This window comes from Gavia stellata, chromosome 5, assembly GCF_030936135.1.
Source record: "Gavia stellata isolate bGavSte3 chromosome 5, bGavSte3.hap2, whole genome shotgun sequence".
NCBI lineage: Eukaryota > Metazoa > Chordata > Aves > Gaviiformes > Gaviidae > Gavia > Gavia stellata.
The window spans coordinates 2,964,592-2,987,550 of record NC_082598.1 but is presented as its reverse complement, the minus strand read 5'-3'; the positions used below and the strand labels follow the sequence as shown (position 1 = coordinate 2,987,550).

The 22,959-nt window shown below is 45.5% G+C and overlaps 1 protein-coding gene across 1 annotated transcript in view; it reads right to left on the bottom strand.

Annotated features, from left to right (window-relative positions):
* SLC4A11 (solute carrier family 4 member 11) overlaps positions 1–22,284 on the bottom strand; it is a 141,941-nt gene extending 119,657 nt beyond the window's left edge. Inside the window, exon 1 of the mRNA XM_059817689.1 lies at positions 22,143–22,284. Within this exon, the coding sequence (XP_059673672.1) occupies positions 22,143–22,284 (142 nt within the window). The remainder of the gene's footprint in view (positions 1–22,142) is intronic.
* Positions 22,285–22,959: the final 675 nt, after the last annotated feature.

Below are 22,959 nucleotides of genomic sequence, written 5' to 3'. Positions count from 1 at the left end.
TGTCTTCCACACCCCCATCTTTTACTATTTTACTAGTAAATGACTCAAATACAGAAGCATCACATTCATTTTCTGCTAATAGCCAGAAGTTATATTTCCTAATAGCTACAAGTAGAATTTAGTGCACACTCAGTACTTTTGAGATATAAAGTGTTATTTAAGTGCCATCATGAGCTACTCAAAAAAAGCAAGACATTTTAAGAAAAGCAAAGATAATTCAGCAGGGAAAATAATTGAAGTTTTTCATAAAGAAAGGGTCTCTCTTCCAAGTGTCTTTCCAGCAGAGATACCTTATCTGTATCGTTTTCATCCCCTAATCATCAAGATGGGAGTCATATGCACATTTAAACAAAATGCAGTGGGAGCAGTACTATGGTTTGTCATAGCCCTTCAGCCAGCCTAGATCTTCATAACCAGAAATTAAAAAAAAAATCTTGTCAGAAACAAGTATTTAATGCTTTGTTGACCATTCAGGTCAACCATTTCTCTACTCTGCATGAACAAAATTATCAAATAAAAATCAGCAACTGAATTGTTGTTGCTGATATAAATTCAATGTATACAATGATTCCCCCACCTCTGTGTGGAGGACTCTTAAACAGTCCTTTTCCTTGCCCACACTTACTCTTGACCCTCTCCTTCTCCCCATACTACTAAGTGAGATGGAAACATGGCCAGATGTACCACACTGACTCCCCACATGCCAGGCCCACCAAAGGGATGAATGATTTTCAAGAGTTTCCCTTGCCACCAGCATCCAAGCATTTGTGTCTGGGGCATGCTCGCAAATCTGAGCTAGAACATTGCTCAGTACTCTGTAGTTACAGCAGTTGCCTCTTTCAGAGGAGTGCGGATTCCCATGTTTAACACCTGACAGTGATGGAAGCTGATGCCCAAACCCCTCAAAGCTGATCCTACACCGCTTACCCTGAACCCAGGACAAAGCCAGGCTCAAATGTCAGTACCTCAACTCCTTGGTTGCTGTGCCTTGTGGCCCTACCTGTTTTTCGATTAGATTATATTCATACAACTCCAATACACGATAGGTAAGAGAGGAGCATGAGGACTCCTTTCCTTTGGGAGGGTTAAAGGCTGAAGGCAACACAACAATTCAGAGAGCGACAGCTCTTGCACTGCCTGTTCAGCTGCAGTTCTGTCTGGTTTTAGGCACTGAACAGCATTTTCAGTAGACAAGAACTGGTCTCCTCCAACCTGGAGGTGTTCATCTTCAGGTAGAGGTCTGCCTAGATGTAAGGGAAACCCTCAACTCTTTCAGCACAGAAGTTGAAGCCTTTCTAGGTAGGCAACCCAATGGCAGTAAGAAACACAAACCTGGGCTACCGAGAAACCAGTTAGCTTCAGAGTACAAGATACACTGTTAGTAGCATCTGAAAGTTAGCAGAGACAAAAAAAATCTCACCAACACTTACCAGCTATTCCCGCCCTCTAACGAGAAATGAAAATACTGTGGCTCTGAGAAAATATTATTTCCTTATCCTTTGCCCGGCTTGCTCGCCATCCCACACTAATAGCAAACCCCTTAAGATGGTCATGGGGAAATCCAAAATCAGCAAAGAGTGCATTTTTCTACCTACTCTGGTGCCAAAGGTATCAGCAATACCTGGAGTGGACATGAAACAGATGCCTATCACTGTGCTCACCGCCTGCTCTTTCTTGGTCCCTTTCCAAACTTACTCTGGTTCCAGAGCAGACCTCATCCCCAACCTGAGAGCATATTAGAAGAACAAGACTTGGGTTGTAGGTCCACAAAGTGGTGGTAGTGGCTACCTTCAGTTTGAACCCAGGTCACACCTGATCCAGATGGGTGCTCCTCCAGCTGCAAGGCTATTTTATAAGAGCTAGCAAGCAGGAGAACTGGCTATTTTTCTTGTTAATCCCGTTGCTTGTTACCATGGAGCTTTGTTGCGAGTTCAGTGCTTTTCGCCCACGCCAAGCACTGAGGAACATTATTACAAGCAAGACCCTTGAAGGGCTTATCAGGAAGATATTCAGCCCACCCAAGATGCCAGGAGCAATTTAAGTTTCCATCAACAGCTATAGCTTGAATTTGAAGTGACCAGTTAGTGGGGTGGAGGGGGGAAACTGGGGGTCAACTTTGTTCTTCTCGAAGTTTAGCACCCATATTCATCCCAGGTTGCATATTAAACACTCAACTGCTTTTATGGCTCAGAGCATGAGAAGCTTGGAAAATACTGTGGAAGGCAAAAAATACACCGATGCACTTAGGAGGAGATGTAGGACTTCAATTTTAAAGACAGTAGTTGTACGCAACGATAGCCTGACTACCATACGCAAGCAGCCAAAGCTTCAGGGAGCATTGAGGGACAGTTCTGATGGGGACAGAAGCAGCTGAATTAACAGAAAACAAGACCATTTTAACAGACACAGATCACCCACTACAGTTCATCTTCTGTGTTCCAAAGCCCAATGCCCTGTTGCTGCACCATGCCTTGCTTTCCAGCATCAGCCAGCATAATTCAGGCCTGGGAAAAAGAGTCTAGAGGTGTTGTACAGAAAGGATTACTCATGTATCAGCACCTCCTATTAAGTAAACAGAAGAGCGACAAGTCGAAGCATAGAAGAGGATCTGGGCAGAGGTCCCTCATGCTCCAGTACCATAGATGTGGCGTTAAAAATCAGCGAGGGTAGAAGAGGAACTCCTGGTATGGGGGACGCCAGTTGAGCATCACAACTATGTTTATTTCTTCATTCTTCCCCCTTTCCCACCCAGGCTGAGGGATAGCAAGGATCCTCCAGTGCCTGCGGAAAGTTTGGACTGCAGAAGTTACCAACATGCTACAACGCTTACACAAAAGATGGCCAGACCAACGGGGAAAAAAAACCAAACTTCAAAAGCATCCTCTCAAAGCCCTCTGTGAAGCACCAAGAAATACACCATACCCCTCTACCTGGGCAGCCAGACAGCAAAAGCCCCAGAGCATACTGCATCTCTCCTCCTCAGCCCCCAAAACTGGAGAAATCCAGTCCCTTTGCACCAGAGCTGTTTAACACACGGGCATTCGTGCTGGCTATCGCAGAGCTCACGCACCAATGTTGGACTAGAGAAACGCCACTAACCTCTCACAGGAAACATCTCCATTGCAAAGCACTCGCTTGAATAGGTCAGACAAACACACTGCGAGACTGCCGGTAACAGAGAGGCCAAGGAGCAAGTCTCGAGACCCCAGACACGGGTATAACATTGATAAAAAAAACATTCAAAACACCAAAGGCAGCCAACTCCAGCCTTCCATTTAAGAATCACTAGATCAAGACCAGGCTTATTCCTTAAGATACAGACAGTAGGAGATGAAGTTTTTAAAAAGTTGTTGAATCACACCCATTCTTAAAAATAAATCAACTATTAAAAGACACGCTGCTTTAGAGATACGTATTCCTCATTGTCCTAATTACAAAGCTGGCTGAACGCAGCTCTTTGAAAAATTAAACACGGCTGTTGTCATGCTGTTTCAGCAGGGTGGTGTGTCAGAGGAAGTTCTCCAGCAGACAATGTTCTTTCAGGGTCTGATTGTATATCTAAGGGAGGGCCACATGGCCCATGACCCCTGAAATGCATCCATTAGAGAAAATAGACTCGCAAGCACACAATCGCTTCCATTTGTCTTTTGTGCTATTGTGGTAGATTCAAGAATACTGGGCTATTTAAACAGGAATGATGTGGGGTCTGTGGAGGTCTGCGCAAGAGTGTGGCAAGTCTGAATTAAGTCCTTCATGTTCTTAGGGGAATTCAGCAGGACTTGATTTTTTTTTTTTAAGGAGACTTTTTAAAGAGATAATCTTCCTTCCAAGACTGCATCTTTGGACAATATTATTAAGGCTGCCTAACCCTTCCCAGTACTGCTTTCAGTTGCTTATAAGTTCACCAAGCCCTGGCTGTTCAAGATAGGAGTTTGCATGCTAGCCCAGTCTGCCTCGGGCAGAGTTGTTTTGGAACATATGAATTCAACTGCTTCTCAGAAAGCAGCATGGGAATAAACACATTGTTTTGTTCAATTTCTGGTGACTTTTTTTTTTAAAAGCCTTGGACCCATGATTTAGAACTGGGACTTTAATGAGCAGGGAATAGCTTTTTGTGTCAAATTTAATTTTTGTCATCACTGAAAATGCAAATTATAAGCCTTTTGAGGGGAGGAGAAAAAGCAACTAAATTGCATATGCTCAACAACCCTTGGACTTTAGAATTTAACACTCGAGGGCTTTGGCTTTGCTGAGCAAAATTGGAAGCAGGTATGGGGCAAGCAGGAGGTAATGAGGAATAGGAGCCAGTAAAAAAGAAAAGAAAATATGCAGCAGCAGATATACACCAAGAGAACTGGTGATTAAAGGAGATTCAAAACCCAGGTTTGAAGCCAATAGGCCAGAGTAGCAGCTTGGGAAGACCAAAGAGTTGTAACAAGTGACAATGACAAGACAGACATGTCAAGAAATCTTCTATGGGCTCTGCTATAGAACACACTTTTCTGTATAATGGGGGGGATCCTCATTTCACCTGTTCTCCTCTTCAGGAGAGCTCAGTTGGCCAAAGTATATTTTGTGTCTCTAGTGCTGCTCAACTGGAAAAGTCCTTTTCTGTTGGAGGCTGTTGTTTTAAGGAGCAGAGTCTGCCCAGCAGCTCTGGAAACTCAAACCTGCTGATGGACAACAGTGACACCAGGAACACTTTCACAGTAGCAGGCAGGTATTAACTTCTGCAAGTTTTTCTTATTTTGTGAGTCAAAGAGTGTAAGTCAGTCTTTAATTATTGAACCATAAAACATACAGTATAGTTCCATTATTCTGTGCTTTAGAGCATCACATTTGTGGCCCGGGCATTTTTAACAATTTGGTGCAAAGTTGAGTGTTGGGTGTTATGCTCAAGAGAAATAGATCCAAAACAGTAGTGTTTGCTAAGTCTTATTCAATATTTGTGTAACCTTATATCTGATTATTATTCAGTTTGCCTTCATGTTTTGGAACAGAGATAGGAAAGCGTGAGCTATGGTCACATCTTCCTGCATGAAGTCAATGACAGATGATTCTACCACCATAGATACAGACTGCTCCAGAGACTTCCAGCTCTAGTGAGGGAGTCTACACAGTACCAAGATCAGTTGTACACTAGCAACGCAGGGTATAAAGGTTATAAATACAACTACCTGGTTCAATGCCCAGCCGTCTGATATCTAGAGCATTCAGATGAAGGATGCATCTCCAATCCCAAGCTTATATCAACATCAATGACATATACACAAGTCTCAAAGCAGTCTGTTACTACTTGTGTGGTAGAGACTGTATGAAGAGTCAGAACTCCAATCTCATCTTCCTTCAAAGAAGCTTCAAACAAAGTCTGGTAACGCCTAACTATGACATTTCATGCTTAAAATGAAACTCTGCTAATGCAACTGCAAAGGCTAATTGCAGTATTTGAGAATTTCACCCTTTGTTGGTGAAAGCCAAATATACCTGCTTCTAATGAAAGACACACCAGCTCTTTAAAGCAGAAAAATCTACCCATGACCAAGAGTAACACCACCTCTTTCTGTAGAGACTGGGTTTCCTCAGTTTATTCAGTCTCACCTTTGAGCTGAAGAGGAAGAATTTTGTCAAGTGTTTTGAGGCTTGTGTTAGAAGTGTAAGCAGCTAGAGGCGCGCATGATGCAGACTTAACCTCCCTTCTGACCCCAGCAGCTCTTCCTTCCCCCTCCATCAGCCCACACTCTTAAGAAGGTCAATTTCATATGCTTTTATCTTGTTTTTCTAGCCCTTGCCAGGTTTCCATCCACACAAAATTTTTCATACCTTATTCAGGGTACAATAAAAGCATATGATAGCATCTGAAAATGAGGCAGAAATGGATCTGTTACACTGCTTTATTGAATTAATGGCTTGCAGAAAGGTAATGAAGCCTGTCTAGAACAGGAGTCTACCCCTAAACGTTAGCCCCTGCAGTTTAGTTTCACCATTTGCAAGTTCACAGCACTTAGTGTCTATTTACTGAGACTAAAAAACTTGTTTACAATGGGATTGCTTTCATAAATGAGTTTTTTTGGATCCCCAACCTAGGCAGAATCCTCATTAGCAATTCTATAATCCTACTGTGTTTTGAACAGCTGTGCTTTTAGTAGAGGGGAGGTTGAACAGTCATTCTCCCAATCTCTGCCAAGCCAAGTGCTCGTTAGCGGTCTCAACTCAGACCCAAATATGTCAAACAACTTTGACTTGTTCTGCAAGATCGTCCTTATAGCTGCTGGGCACAGCAAATCCCTGTTAAAAACCTGCCTTGTAAATTTGACGGTAATAGCAAGACTAGCAGAAAGGTAGAAAGGACACCCTCTGAACCTGATGATATCAGGCTAGAGAGTATGTTGCATCTGGTTAAGATGGTCTCTTGGCTTTCCAACCATTGAGAGTCATTGGGATACAGCTCTCACTCCACAGACTTTTTCCACAAGGTGTTTCCTCAGGAGATCCCGAAACCTTCTATCACCCGTGTTTTGTTTTAGCATAGTCTCAGTAACCAAGTTTGAACTGCAGAAGTTTATGAATAGATGTGCTAAACTACACTATCACTTTGTACTTGTGCAGTAAACTCTTAAAGGCACACTGCCTTGCAGGATAGACAGCTGCAGAGCTCTTCCTTTGCTTTCTTGTTCCTTAAGAGTGCACTGCTTAACTTCCTATAACTAGGATGCTAAGATGGGTGTCTCGGTCTTGAGAAAAACCTCACCTACATCCACTTTTCCTTACTCAAACTGATACTGCCCTAACAAGTTGAGAATTGGGGACACCAATATGGGGAAGGTTCAAGTCTCAGCTCAGCCACATGCTGTTTCTGGTTTTACATGTACCTGTGTGCACACAAAGGCTTTCCTTCAGGAGACTTCACAGCCAGCCCTTTCAAACCTGAGGAGTCTCTCGGGCTCATCCATCCGCTCTCAGGTCTTAAATAACCTGCATATATCCTGTTTTCATGAAGCAACATGAACACGGCTGTGTGTCCACCAAAATATCCCTCTTCCAAATAGCTTGTTTTTCTGCAAGCCAGTATCCTTAAACCCAACTGCACAACTGCTTTGTACACATGCTCCAAGAGCGGAGTCAACAAGTTGACAGGGGGGATCGCACCCACTCCTAGCATAGCTTGCTGCCCATCTCATCTCAGCTGTGCTATGCTGCCAGCCAGTTTTGCTATGCTGTCATGCACCATCATTCATCATGAAATATGCCAGCCGAGGGAAAAAGTTTCAACCGTACAGAATTAAGCAGTTTGTCAGAGTAAAAGTTTAATACAACCGTGCTCCCTCCAGCAAGCATTATCTAATGAGTGGCAGTGCTCCAAACACTCAAAGGGCTCCAACACTCAACGGCTCCAACTCCTCCCCTGCATCAAGGAACTCGGGGCGGGGGGGCTCCTTAAGAACAGCTACATAATCCAAGTTGGACAGGACTCTAGTATTTGAGACTAGCACCGGATAAAAAAAAGTGTTTCCTTGAAAAGTAGAACAAAAGTCAGTGACTTAGTTTTATCCCTGGATTCAAGATCACAGGTGGATTCCTCAACATCCACTATAGTGGAAGGAAACTCCTTTGGCAGGGGTGCTAGTTAGTTATTTCCCTCGTGTGCCCCTTTCCTTTTAGTCTTGTAAAAGGCTTTGAGATCACCGGTCAAGTTTGGCTGTAGTTGGTTGTTAGAGGAAGGACACACATGTTACCATTACATAAAACCTAGCTTCCTTTAGGGGGAAGGCAGCTGAGAGGACCTCCTAAATAATTATTAGCCTACTTCAAATACCCAGCACAGAGTCTACAATAGATCTCGGAGTGACAAGATCTGGATGCAGACAGTGCTGGGGGCTCAATCAAGTTCGATTCTTTGAGGACTGTGGCAGCTCATGGCACACAAAAGTCCAGGGGAACATTTCTGAGGACGAAGTATCTCATTCAGTCACAACAACAGCTTGTTAAGACTTTGACATTTATTTCGAACCAAAATAAAAATAAAAGGCATCCCCAGGCTGAGCAAGCTGTCAGCTACAAGCCTCCAGCACACAAAGCAGCCATTTCATCTCTGCTGCGCAACACATCACTGCGCTGTTTTGTTATTACAAACTCACTCCTTAATTCCCTTATCTTGGGGCAGGGGGAGAAATGCCAATGGGCTGATGGGGCCTGAACAGGCAAAACCTCTTATTCATAGGAGATACATTCCTGCTTTTCAAGAGAAGAATGGCTAATTTGAAGGGAAGCTATAACTGCAAGAACACAAGAATCCAAAGATTAATAAGCCAACAGCCTCTAGGATTAGTCCAAGGATCATTTTGCACAAGCAGACATACAGAGATACTGATGTACAAGCAGGTTTGTGTAGATGCATGGAGACTCTGACTATTCAGATGTCAGATTCCAATCCAAGACCTTACTGCAAATAGATATAGTCATCAACACCAGCAGACCCAGACACAGGGCGAGGGGGACAACTGGTATCTCCCACCACTCCTGCCCCAGGGACCAGCTGCAGTGCTCTGCCCCATTCCCAGGAGCAGAGGAAAGCTGCAGCTGAACCCATCAGTGAGGGACAGCAAAAGAAAGTTTTGGACTATAGCAGTGTTATGGACAAACACGGGGAGAAACTCAGTATGCTAGAAAAGAGGAAAACCACAGCACTGACATATTTTACCTTTGGCTGCTGGTTTAGCAAGATGCCTTAGCTATCTAGTTGCAAAAAACCAAACCCAAAACACTGCTGAGGACAGCTTCAGCAGACATAGAGCCTTGTCCAACTGTTGTGATCTAAGGCATGTTCCTCTGCATGCAATAAACCAGCCATCCCAGACAGACCCATTTTGAACCACCACTGAACGTGGGCAAATATATCAACGCCTGAACTGCTCCCGTCAGAGCAGAACTGGACCTGGAGCAAGCGGTACACTAGTCTGACTTCCTAACAAAAACTAAGCACAGGCAAACTTTAATAGACACGGGTTCAGATATCTCATTGGGACAATAACAAACATTTGCATAACACTGTTGAAATCCTAATGAGATGTCAGACACAGACACTTGTACTTGAAAGAAGTGTCTGTCATGCCAAAGTCACCACCAGATTAGGAAACAAGGCAGGGCCAAGGCAGAGTTGCCAAATTAACAAGCCTGGCCACATACAAAGGAATCCAGGAAATCACCCGAGGAGTCCACTGGTCTCACTGTTTGTGCAGGTGAAAGCCATCAACTCAAAAGTCAACAGGCTAATTGCTTGGAGAAGCCAATTGTTTAGTGCTAAAGCAGCAGCTGGTGCATAAAGTTTTACGCCTTTCGATTATGACTAATCTGAGAGCTGATACCAAGCTACAGCCTGTTTGCTGTAGACTTAAACCTTTTGTTTATCACCTTAATGCAAGACAAGAATGAGCCTGAGCATCAGTTCACCTCCCTCACAAGCAAGTGCGTCATCTCTCCTAAAGGAACAGAGGAGGAAGCAAGTTATTTGGGCAAATGCCAATATTTAAAACTATTGAAAAAAATGTACTTATACCAGAGCTGCGTGGTGGCTATTGTTATTCTTGAAATATCTTGGGGGATGCCATCAACCACTTTCTCGATCTAGCAAGATCCAGAGGACCAGCTAAAGCTGTGGGTTTGCTCATCACGGATGAGGGGAATCTCCACAGGACATCTCCTTTTGACACAGACACATGTGAACCAGGTCACGGTAGAGGCACACTTTCAGACAACCAAGAGCCCATGGTCTTTATTCTCTAGGTCAAGGCAAAGTAGCATCACTGCCATTCCCTTGTAGATTCATAGTAAGATTTGAGCTCTTACTTGTCTGACCTTATGCTATTTTGTGTTCTGCCTTATTAAAGCAGGAGGAACTTTTGAAAAGTTAACTGACCAGTAAAGCTACACTCCCCTTGTACAGTGCTGCGAGGCTTTTAACCACTGTCTTAACACAAGCAGCTCTAACAGTCATTAGAAGTCAACACAGAGCCAAATTCAGATTTGCTACTTGACAACGCCTCAAGCAACCTCTGTTTGACAACATGCTATTTCTGACCTCAGGAAACCGGACTTCCTCCTTGCATCTTCAGCCACGGCACTGCCTGCCAGGCATCATGGCTATGGAAGTCCTTCTAGAGCCATTCCTCACCTCTGTTCAACGCTGGTGAGGCCACATCAAGGGTGCTGCCTCTAGTCCTGGGCTCTCCAGCACAAAAGGCAAATTGCAGTGAAACCAGCAGAGAAATACTAGAACAGCCAGGGACTGGAGATTACAGTCTATGAAAAGAGTGGGAGAAATGGATCTGTTCAGCTTGGAGAAATGGCTAAGGAGGCCTCTCGTTGCTTCATACAGCTACCTAGCATAAGGCAATAGAAAAGGCAGATTTCAGAGGTGCACAGTAACAAATGCTAGCTGTAAAAATGGAAATGCCAACCCAATGTTGTGGGGTTTTTTTATTTCTTCTTTAATGACGGCGTGCAAGCACTGGATCAGGATCTCGAGGAGGTGGGAGAGTCTCCCATCCTTGAAAATACTCACAGCTTGACTGGACAGAGCTCTTGGAAACCTGACCTAGCTTTCAAAGCCACTGATCTTGGAGCAAGGAATTGGACTGGAGTCCTCCAGACCTCCCTTCCAACCTCATTTATCCTACAATTCCAATTTAAATTCTTACTAATGTAAGACTGTCAGTCTTTTTGCTCAAGAAATTAAAGGCACTTTCCTTTCAGGACAGCAGCCACACAGGTAAAGTACAATTCCACTCCAGACTTCTCTATCCTGCACAAATTAAGAATAATCACATTGTAAGACATGCTGCCTATTTCTGCCATCGTCGCTGCTGAAAGCACCGGTGAGTCATGTCACAGAATGAGACCAAACAACAGTTCTTTTCCCTGAAGGAAACTTAAAAAGAGGCCTGAAAATTTACCTGGACTGACCTCAAGACAGGTACTTTCATGCAGAACAGGGCTAGAGGGGTGCTGTTGGGATTTTGTCTTTCAGTTGCAAGGTGGCCAAGGCAAAAGATCTCACACTCTTGCTCCCTTGGTGTGGGCTGTTCTGAGGTGGGTGGCTCTTGAGGCAAGACTGGAATAAGAAAGCATTGCTTATACTTGCTCCTCTAAGACCATTCAAACAGCACAGCTGAGTCTCAGCACCAGAGAGGTCATCAGGTGAAACATTGCTGGAGCAGAGGATTGCTTGAGTGCAGAACCTCCTTCCAGCCTTCATAACAGCTCTCCCAACCCACAAAGCACGAACGCCACGTTGCCTGCACATGCTGGCTGTCCTCTGGACAGTCTTAGCTATGGAGATGCATGGCACAGCACAACTCAGAGGGTTTAGATCCCACCAGGAACAACAGCGGGTCAGTAGCTGCCAACTCACAGCCCCAGTACCGTGTCGCAGGAGGGACCTGACGTCAGCACACCCAGAGAGGGGGATGAAGAGACCCATAGCACAGCACCACCATTAGCTTTGTCAGCCTGGATCAGCAGGAACTGCCCTCAGCAGTTCACAAGCTTCACATTTCTTCTCCCACAGCTCACATTAACATCCCACCCCCAGCCTTACAGCAATAGCTGGTCCCACAGAGAAAGCAGTTGTGCTACGTGGCTGAAAGGGAATATGTATAGTTTCCATCAAAGCCCTGCCAAACACCCTCTGTTTGGTTTTATTCATGTCCTCCTAACCTTTCTCTTAGGAGGACTACAAACAGCCACAGCCACGCACACAGACCTTCCCACACCAGCTTCTCTGCTTCGGAGCACTCAGATTTGGAGCAAGTGGCATTTCTGACAGCTGCAGATCACAAGCTTTCCTTGCAGAATTATAGTTTCTAAATGCAGTCAAATCAAAGGAAACCCTGACTTGCCTGCCAGGAGATAGCGATCAGAGAGAGACAATACACAATCCTCCTGGAGAGCGAGAGGAAAGAAAAAAACCCGACCATTTATAGAAAACATGGGGTTGTTTGTTGGATTTTTTGCACGCCGGGATGCAGTCTCTGTTTACAATACACACTACAAGATGCAAGTCTCTGACAAGCAATACTGACATTAGAGAAGTGCGTGGACTCTTTTTTGTCTTGTCACCTTCCATGGCCTGGGACTCTGCTTAGGCTAAGAATTTTTGGGAATAGGCGAGCACCACTCAGCAAGGAAACATGGATCTGAAATAGTGGCACTTGCCCACTCAAGCACCTCAAGCCAAGGTAGACCATGCAAACAGACTGGCTACACAGCAGTGGCTTCCTGAAGAGGATTGAGAAGCAAATAACTTCCATTGCCATATTGTGCTTACCCAAGGCATATAGCAAAACATTTACTTCCCTGCTGCCATCACGCCCATACTTTTTTCCACCAAGCGTCCTCTGTCTCACCTCAAGGCTTTTAACAAGTGAGAGAGATTTAGTGTTTTGGGGCTCTATTTTAATGAAAAACAGACAGGTCTTTCAAAGAAAGAGCTACACCCACGTTAGTATTTTCCTTTCAACTGTCTTTTTATGACCTGTATTTCACAGAGCTCCTACCAGCAGAAGGGCCCGCAGCCACCGAGCTCAGCAGCGGTGACAAGGTAACAGCAGCCCCCTCCCAAAACCCCAGAAAAATTCAGTTGATATTTCAGCAACCTTCTGAGGCAAGAGAAGAGCTGGCCTCTGGAGATGAGTACAGTCACGCTGGCAGTGTCACAGCTTCAGATCAAAGATCACCACCAGCAGTCCAATTGCAGGCTGCTTTGAACACAGACATGAAACAGAAAAGTGTTAACCAAGGCTAGACTGTGGCTTGTTTTCCGTCCTGGAGCCACACTCGACTGGTCCCTTGGGCATTAGTTTATAGCACTGCAGCTTGCAAACTGAATGCCAGCAAGAGCAGCTAGCTAGGACTTGCTCTAGGGTTTCTGGAGCCTACCTACCAGATCTTATCACCTAAAGACGTCGGGGGAGACAGGCTCCCCAGCCAGATGAAGCATTGAGCACATCAGCTTAGTCCCTCCTCCAGGTGGGAAAGGGACCAAGACATTTTTCCACTGTCAGACAAGCCATTTCAAAAAGCAACAGCAGATTGTATCTGCACAGAGACCGAGGGCTGTTCAAAAGCAAGCAAGTCCACTTCAGGCTCCAGCTATCACACATCCCGCTTCCTTCAGACTGGGAGTTGATGAGATAGGAGTTGTGAAACACAGCGTCTCTGTTGTCAATGTGACCTCACCACATCCAAATGGGTATCAGATTTATCTTTTCAGACTCACCATGGCTGCACATAACTACCCTGGCAAGGGATGGGATGCTGTCAGCACCTCCTATCTCCAGCCTTCCTCATGTGTGCTTCAGAGATAGGGAGCCATCCTCAAATGATTTGAGAGGCTATTGAGCAGATATCCACTGAACCAAGCGCGCCCAGCCCAATGCAAGTTCAGATTTGCATAAACTGGCAAGCAGTCATGCACACACAGTAACATCATCCTGACAGCTCCATCTCCAAGAGCTTTGCTGCCTTGTCTATTCACAGAATCACTAAGGTTGGAAAAGACCTGTAAGATCATCAAGTCCAACCATCAACCCAACACCACCATGCCCACTAAACCATGTCCCGCAGTGCCACGTCCACATGTTCCTTGAACACCTCCAGGGATGGTGACTCCACCACCCCCCTTGGCAGCCTCTTCCAATGTTTGACAAGCCATTAAGCTTCTACACCCACTTCTAGCCCTCTTCTCACTTTTGAGGTAATAAGAATAAAACCAACCAAAACATTCACAGCTTGCTCACTTTTGTAAGATACAGCACATTCAGAGTGGAAGGCGTTATCTTAAGTCTGTCCCTTAGTTTTAACTATAATGGCACAAAGGTCCTTTAGAGGAATAAAACAGCATTATGCTGGGGGCCACTTGTTAAATCCAGCTTGACTCAGTCTCTCCTACACGGGGCAAAACACAGAGGTCATTACCTGTAAGGTCTCATCAGAGCAATGATTAACTGAACAGCAGGAGCTCTCCTGCAAGAGAAAAGGCATGTCCAAGGCAGTTGTCTGCTAGAGGAGCAGTTGGAAAAAAAAATATCAAAGAGGCTGGGAGAACTAGGTTTCGCCTTAACTAAACTTTTCAAGCAAAACTGCTTCGGCAGTCCAGGCTGTAAGAGCACAGGAGATTCAGCTGCAGTTTTCAAGCTTCAGATGGAGAAAGAAAAAGAATCTGGAGGAAGAATAAACTTTAAAAGTCAAGTCACTAGAGTCATGACTAGTATCTGGGCTACAGGCAGCTGTAAAGCTGGAGTCCTTTTTAACCTTATGTGACGATGCAAATCAAGTTAAAAAAAATCGCCGAGCAGAGGCAGCCCACATTGCAGCAGTCCTGGAAATCAGAACTGAGGCTGCATGGAATGGAGCAGCTTCACCAAGTACAGGTGGGCAGAGTGCCCGTCTCCCAGCTTGCTTCCACCGGACACTGTTTAGCACAGTGGGTCCTTTCACTGTATACATTCAGGGGACGCACAGCTCAAGGTGCCACCTACGTGAGGGCTCGCGGAACTGAGGGGATCAGCAACAAGTCCCCCGATAACGAAAAGTAACTTCTTCATTCCATTTATTGTGCTAAACCAATTCAGATTTTAGCACTTCCACCCAAGAGCATGTGCCAGATGCGCTATTTGCCATTGCAGCTAAGCTTCTTTTCAGAAAAAAGAAAGGAAGAAAAGCAAAAGGTCTCTAGAAACTTACAGATACTTCCTTCAACCCCACGCTGGTCCGATACACTGAACTAGGGACGAGCTGGTCTTTTCATCCTGGCGAAGGCTGAGGAGGTAGCCCTCAGCAGCAAGTTAGCTGCTGCACTACTGTTGTCAGGAAACTTCTTCCAGAGGATCAGACAGTTTGACAATAAATCACCATCATCTTAAGATATGATACAGATATACGTACAACCATTAAGAAAAATATCAGTGTTTTCTTTCACCAAGTCATCTTCCTTGCTTCACAGGTTGTGTTAGCTGCACTCTTTACGTGACATTTCACCTGACGGAGCAGAGCAAGAATTTAAATAGCATCTCCCACAGGAGCCATTCCCCTCAACTAAAGGAAAGAAAGCACCATAGACATCTGGGAACAAGAAAAGAATAAGTGTGTGTGTGTATATATTCCTCCCCCCCTCCAATCTAAAGAGCCAAGAAGAGCAAACTCAAAGCCCAATACCTGCTAGACACACCTGCCAACAGCTCACATACGAGGAAGAACAAAGACAAGGTTGGGAGCTGCATCGCATCAGCCATTTATATTTGCACCCACCTTTGTCCTATGGACTGCATTGGCCAACTGCAGACAGATGTTGGCAGCGTGAAGCTATTGCCAGTACCAGACAGTTGCGAACCATGAGCCTGTGCCCGATTTGGCTATGGCAACCGCGACTTCGCAAAGTCACGCAGAACAGGAACCTGCCTACCTCTTACTCTATAAAATAAATACTTGCCGTATTCCACAGTATTAAGATTCCAGCCACAATCAATGTGAATCAACATCAGCAACAGAGCAAAGCAAGCTGAAAAGCACATATTTTTCAGCCCTCTCAGATTGAACAACTGCTCTCAGTTTACATAGCAATTATTCAAATTTCATTTGCCACGCTGAAAATCAGCAAGAAAGAAACAGGCTGGGTGCTCATTTTTCACACTAGGTGCAGACCAGTTTTCCCCATGAGCCCTCCCATCAGGATTTGAAGCTCAGCTGGCTCCAAAATCCAATTTCAGAGCAATTTCAATAAGCTGTGTTATGCGTAATCTGTGCAGCATCATTAAGAGGAAGAAACAAGTTTATTTTCTCTTTAAGTTGGGATTTTTATTTTTTCCTACTAGATGAGTTTTGGTATCATGCTTAGCAGGGAACCACAGATATGCCATGTGCCGGGTGAGAGATCTGATGTTTTCATAAAGCATCTTTCATAAGGCAGCAAGGCAGACGTTAAACAGGAAGTGTTTATTGACTTTATACTCACTTCATAAAACATTTACACGGATAAGAGGAGAAACAGGAGCTCCCAACAACCCAGCCTGGATTTCAGTGAAAACAAAGATGACTTCATGCATTGTTCTAGCACGCAAGTGATCTTAAACACTGGGCAGTCTGACTTTAAAGCTACAACACTCTCCTGGAAAAATTAAGACAAGCCCCCAGTCGGGGCTTCTCACTACTCTGCTACTCAAGTGTAGTTACCTGCCGTTATCCTTTTGATAATTTAAATCAGCATGGAAAAAGCCTGTGCCATTATCACAGTGATATATGAATATTACAAAATGAGTGCATGGAGGGGAAAAAAAAGGAGCTGCAAGTGAACCGAGAAGCAGCAAGGCAGCTCCTTGCAGATCTGCCCCTTTGCAGCTTTCCCAAGCCCTGACCACAGCAGCCTCTCCCCCCTGCACTATTTAGAGGCTGAGTTGTGCTACCAGCAGTGCCCTGCAACTCACGGCTTTGTGCTGGGCAAACAAGATGGGCATTTTTTGCACATATTTTCTCTACCATCCTCAGCAGAGGACCAGCATCCCCAGCCCCACATCAGGAGCCATCAAGCACACAAGCATTAGGGAAGCAACGCTTGAAACAGTTTTATGAAGAATCCACATCCAGTTATGCATTCGCCCGTGTCATTACACCAGCTTCTTAGTTCAAAGCAGGTTCATGCAAGTTCAATTTCCGCTCATATGTGATGACTCGGGGAAGTCGGTACACATCACAGCTTGCACGAGTTCAGGCTGGCAGGGGAGATACACCACATCCAACAACACGTTCGCCAACTGCAAGAGCTGCAGGTCATTCAGCTCTCAAGTCTCAGCCATCCATTTAAGAACAAGTTGCTTAGGCACACAAGCAGCATTTCTCTTGCTGTGACAGAGCTACCCATTTACTTGAGGCTTTTCAAAGACTTTTGAGGGAAGCTAAAGCCTCAGTTTTCCTTCTGCCTTACAACAAAACCAGGAAGGCAACCAGAGCCAGCCATCATATAGTTCAGTACTGGATCAGCACCCTATTCAACTTGCAGACGTTGGGACCTCAACTGGCAAACGTTGGGACCTCAACTGGCAAACGTTGGGACCTCAACTGGCATTCACCAGCAGGACTTCACCAGCCAGGATATGAAGTTTCACAGCCTTCACCCCCCTTATATCATTGCCTCCAATTTCAGTCAACACTCTGTGTGGGAAAGTCACCCCTCATCCCCTAGGTGTTCAAGGAACATGTGGACGAGGCATTGCGGGACATGGTTTAGTGGGCATGGTAGTGTTAGTTGATGGTTGAACTTGATGATCTTACAGGTCTTTTCCAACCTTAGTGATTCTGTGATCCTCTCCGCCTCAAAAAGCCTTTTAATAAGGATGCAGTAGCCCTGTGCTACAAGCTATGGGGATTTTTTCATTACAATAATACATTTATAATTGGTGTTTTAAGAAGATACCGTGGAAGGCCTGGCCATATAATTTTTAATTTTATTTTTATTAACTTGACAAAGGAGATATTCCTTACTGGCATCAAGCTGAGCAATGCACTCCCAGTCTGGCGGGGAAGTGTGGAAATATCCAAACCCAATTAAAGGCATTTCCCATGAAATATGACATTCTAGGAAATACTTTCAATGTGCTTGCCTACCACAGAAATCACATCTCTACCTCCTTCTGAGGTTGCTGACAGATGCCACATATCAGCTCCCTCTTTGTTTCAATTAAATTAAGCAACGAGCTTGATTCGATTTGCATGAGGAAGCTAGCAATCAAGATGTTCTCACAGCAGGAGCCATGGGTCCTGACCAGTCCTTCAGCTAACAGGCTTAGACACACATCACATTGCCATCATAGGAGCAAGAGCACAACAGCACAAGTACCACCCGCAGGAGGAGAGTTACCATCAGCAACTATGTTCTGCACATGCTGAGAAAAGATGTTTAAGATGGAATACCTATAGGCTATTTTAGATTAGTCTTACAGGCACCACTCTAGCTACCATGTGTTATTAATATACCCCTTGCCTAGATGGATACAGCCACAAGCCCCAACACACCCATGTCAACATGCATTACACTTTTAAAAACGCATTCATTTCTTTATAAACCAGTGCAGATTTCTGCATTTTGTTCTATTCATTTGCTACAAATTGGTAAGGAAGAGTTCCTATAGTCAAACGGAGATAAAAACCCAATGTGTGACATCTGGAGGCTTTGGCCTTAATTCCATTTATGGGAATGACTGATGTCATTTTTTCTTCTGGGAACATACATCCATCAGTTCCAACTGCAAAGAAATTTTAGAGAGCCACACAGAGATCAGAAAACCCCAGACACGAGAAAGACTCAGCCCCTTGCCAGAGGTTAGGGGAAGATGTGCAAAGGGCTCTCTCCAAGCTCCAGCAGACCTTTCAAACTGCTCTACCATAGAATATACGCATCAGATTCAATTCCCAACAACACTACATCATCTTGTCTACACACCAGGTGTGTGGCTGGAGGCTCCCACACTCACACAGCTTCCTTGCCGAGGAGCAACCCATGCAGCACTGGTGCTGCTGAGCCACGATGCAGAGTCCCTCCATCCCGGCTCAGTAGATTGGTGAAGGTGAGCAGGTGCCAGTTGCAACAACCTATAACACAGCAACCTTCCTTCCATGAAAGAATAGCTCCTTCCTTGGGAATACCCCACTTCAAAAAAATAAAAAACAAAAAAAAAAGATTGTGAACTCACTTCCCTTAATGATAAACAGTAGGATGTGGCTTGTTTTTCCCAAGACCCATCTATCTGAGGTCTCAGGAGAACACCATCCTCCATTTTTACCCAGACAGGCCACCGATACCCCAGACCAGAGGCTATTAAGTGTTTCTCACTCTTATCCCATAAGGCAAAGCCTCCTGTCCCAGTTTTCCCCAAGGTGATGTCAAGACACCGCGCATCAGTCCAAGGGATAACACCAGAGACGTCAAGCAGACACAAGGAAATAAGAGTAGTCCCAGGCACTGTTTGCACATGATAGGAGCCCTTCCTGTCCTCTGTATCACACAATTCTGTCCCCTACCCAGACCAGGAAAAGCCTTTGGCTAAGCTGGCGTTCATTCCATCCCTCAGACTCCAACGTTAGCGTATATATTGTATGGTTGAGGATATCAGCATATCCCTTACCCCAATTCCTGCCACAAGCATGCAGCTAGGAAAATTACATTATACTCCACCTTCTTGTGACCCTGCTGGGAAAGCAAAACTTGAACAGTCAGTTCTACATCAATACTAGTAAATTATGGGACTGCAGAAGGCCTTGGCAAAGGGCAGCTCTCTCCAGGCAATGCTTTAGCCAAGTTGTATGTGCAGTAGAAGCTTTTGGCAGGTGACTGTAGCTACTGAATCCTCTAAGGCTGTGTCTGACTAGGGAGTTGTATTTTGGGTCCTTCACTGGGATGAAGGGTCGAAAGCCCAGTTGCATGGTCATGCAGACAAGAAGGTTTACAGCACCCACCCTTGGTTCTTCCAGGGGAAATCATTCCCTGGGTTTGCAATCCAGAAAGTAACTAAGAAGCCAGCTCCACTTTCCCCCCTTTGCTGTCAGGTCTTGGGGATTAAAGATTCCCACTTTACCAGAAATAATAATTACAGAGGTGATTGGAATAAGTCATCACTGGATACGGTGGAACCTGAATGCCTTTTGACCCATCTACTCCCATCAAATACAGTGAAGATGGGTCAGTGGGTTAAATAATGAAGGATTTGGGGTTTGGCTTTTTGGGGGTGGGTGACAGAGGGCAACGAGGACGTGAGAGTGGAACTTGTGGGTAAAGCAGATGATGCACAGGCCTTATCCCATCAAGGCGGCAAGGAATATTTTAAGGTCCGAGTTTCAATTCTGGTCTTTTTTTAAAGATAAACTTGCAGTAGAGGAGAGTTCCAGCTAAAGTCACTCACAAATACCAGAGAGCTGTGAAGTTCAGAGTTGAAAGCCACCCTTTGAACCAAGGCTTTTCCAGGAAGGGGAGCCCAGCTGGGCACACTTAATTAGAAGATTCCCAACCACTCCCCTAAAGGGAGCTCGTCCATCACAGCCAATTGACTTATGAAAGGAAAATGTCTTCTCTGCCCCCCAGAGTCTCCCTTGGGGCTCCCATGTGAGTCCCACTCCCCCCAAGTTGATCTGTGGGGACAGCACATGGCATCACAGGAGACCTTTATCAGGAGGGAGCATCCATCACAGGAGATAACAGCGGCCTTCAGCTTCTGAACTGCAGCTCCTATTCACTGCAGGGCAGGGAGACAATTTAATATTCTGGGTCAGTTCCATATCTCACAGCTGTTCAGCAAATTAGATTATTGCTTTGAAGATTAAACTGTGGGGAAGTTCTGTTTCACATTTTCTCCCAGAGTCATGCAGAGAGATTTTCAGCTCCTGGGAGGAGGAGGGGGGTTTGCTCCTTGTAGCCTCTCCCCAGCAAGAACAGAGGACACGGGGCAGATCGAGGTCCCCCAGGGAAGGAGGGAAATTGCCTCTTTTCACAGAGGTTACCCTTGAATCAAGTCCTAAGCAGCAGAAACAAGTATTGGATGGCTGCTTTGCAGAATATATCTGAACTCCAGAGCAAGAGTGACACGCAGGTGGGTGCAGCAGATAACCGAATTAACTGCTATTTGATAAAACACACCTGAGCCTCTCCCAAACAGCAGCCCACCATCTACAACACATCCTTTTAGATAGGACAGCACCCCACATCATCAGCAGCCTCAGGGGCTGGGGGGTATTTTTCCAGACATCTAGTTGCATGCCTAGGAATGTGTTTCCATTGAGCTCATCCCAGCTGCCTGTACCCCCGACCTAATGCATTGATTGAAAAAGGGACCAAACATTCGATCCCCTTCGTATCTCCTACTTACAAGTTCCCACCTGGTGGTTACCCACATCCCTCATTCCTTCCCTTCAGGAGCAACCAGGTCCATGAAGACCTACCCAGGAGAAACAGTGAGTAAAGGAAGATAAATCACTCCTGGAACAACCATAGCTCCAGCATTCATTTAAAGGTGGCTCTTTAGCCCGAGGTAACAGGCGCAGCCCAAAGGCTGCTCTCATAAGCTGATGGAGGAATAATCATTGCACGGGGTCCATCCTCATAGTTTCTTCATCTCTCACACCGTCTGCTGAGGCCAGGTCGCTCAATGCAGCATTACATAGGTTGTGGCCTCATCCCTGGTGAGATGGGGCTCACAACTCCTTTCACACTCAGTTTATTGCATCCTCTTCCAGCCCAGGCTCTCATTAGGAATTAGGTAAAAACCCCAGGCACCGTCATTGCCTAGCCTCCTGCTCATACGCTTAGCTTCTCCTGGGGAGGAAAAATCTTCCTGCATTAGCTCAAATAGCTCATACATCGCCCTGTCCACAAGCTTATGCTACCACAGGAGGCACAAGGAGCTTTCTTGGCTGTTCTTTTGAACAACAGCAAGGAAATTTCTTCCCAGCAGCTACTGGCAGTAGCTGCCTTTTCTCCTGAAGAGCACAGTTAGAGATGCCACTGCTTAAGGGAGAAGAGGCAGAACCTTTCATCACCTTGGCTTCCCTACTACCCAGGCTGGGGTGTACTCTCTGCCAATAGCTTTTTACTAGCTAAAAGTAGAAGTTAGTTGTGGGACACATAACAGGGTGGGTTTTTTAATAGCAGCTTAATATTGAAGACCTTTCAAGCAATACACATCTTTACATCAGCCTTTGTATTCAAGGGGAAAAAATTTATTTCTCACCTCTGTCCCTTTCATTGTTTCATCTTCTCACAGCTTTGCTCATTCACCCTCCTCCCTTTACACTGAGGTCTCTACAGTCATCACCCCTGAGCATTGCTTTTCTCAGGAAGGGCACAACAGACAGACAGGACTCCTCCAGAAAAGATTAAAAAACCCCAAATACATAAAAAATTTACAAAAAACAAAAGCACACAACTCCAAAAATCAAACCATCAGAAACCAGATGCCTTTTGACCAAGCCCTTCAACAGCTTTCCGCTTCCCTTTACTAGCTCCACAGAAAGCCCAACCATTTACTGCATCACCTACATTGCCTCCCTTCACTCCAGACAGCCACAAAAAGACAAGAAAGCAGCAAAACACAAAAATCACAGCTTACCTTGCTGGACAGAAAGCCCATTTTCATTATTCAGGACCTCCTTTGACTCAGTTTTCATCTTCCCAGGGCTCAGGGGATGGAGGGCACAGCCCCCTCCCTCTCCTCCCTTCCTGCTGGCCCCTAGAGGGGTTACCCCATTCATCACCCCCACCACAAGCCTGGGAGAAGCAGCTCCTCTCCACCACTGGAGAAGAGAAGAGAGTAAACAGCAAGGAGACCTGGTCCTCTAATGAGGGTGGGGAGGAAGACAACCTCCCCGCCCACCCGAGCCTTTACCCTCAGCTATTTCCTATAAACTCATTTACACTTTGTGGTGGGGGAAGCTCCTCAGCGCGCTGGGTTAAAGCCGAGGGGTCCAACAGCCCAGGCTTGACCTGCCTGGGGAGGTTAATACTCAAGTATGTAGGCTGCCAGGCAGTATTTCTTCTCCAGGCAGGGAGATGGGTCAATGAGGAGGAGCTGGAGATGTTCAGTTTGGTGGTCTATTGGTGCGGCAGTGGTGATCATTTAACTGCTGCTTCCCAGAATCTTCCTGGGGTTTGAAAACGCAGCTGGTGCTGGGGTGGGACAAGGCACTTGGGTGGGCTGGAGGTTGCGCAGGTGATGTTGGGCAGCCTGATGGGGAAAGTTGGTTGACTTGGAGACAGGGGCAGGAAAGGGCTCTTCCCCAAAAGTTCCTCCCAGTGGCATCCCCTAGGGACTAGAGAGGCTTTGAGAAGCCAAGGTAAGTGATAAGTAATGTGAAAGATCTCCAAAAGAATTGGGATTTGTGTCTGTGAGATGTTTTGGGGACTACCTGATAGGGAGAGCTTAGACC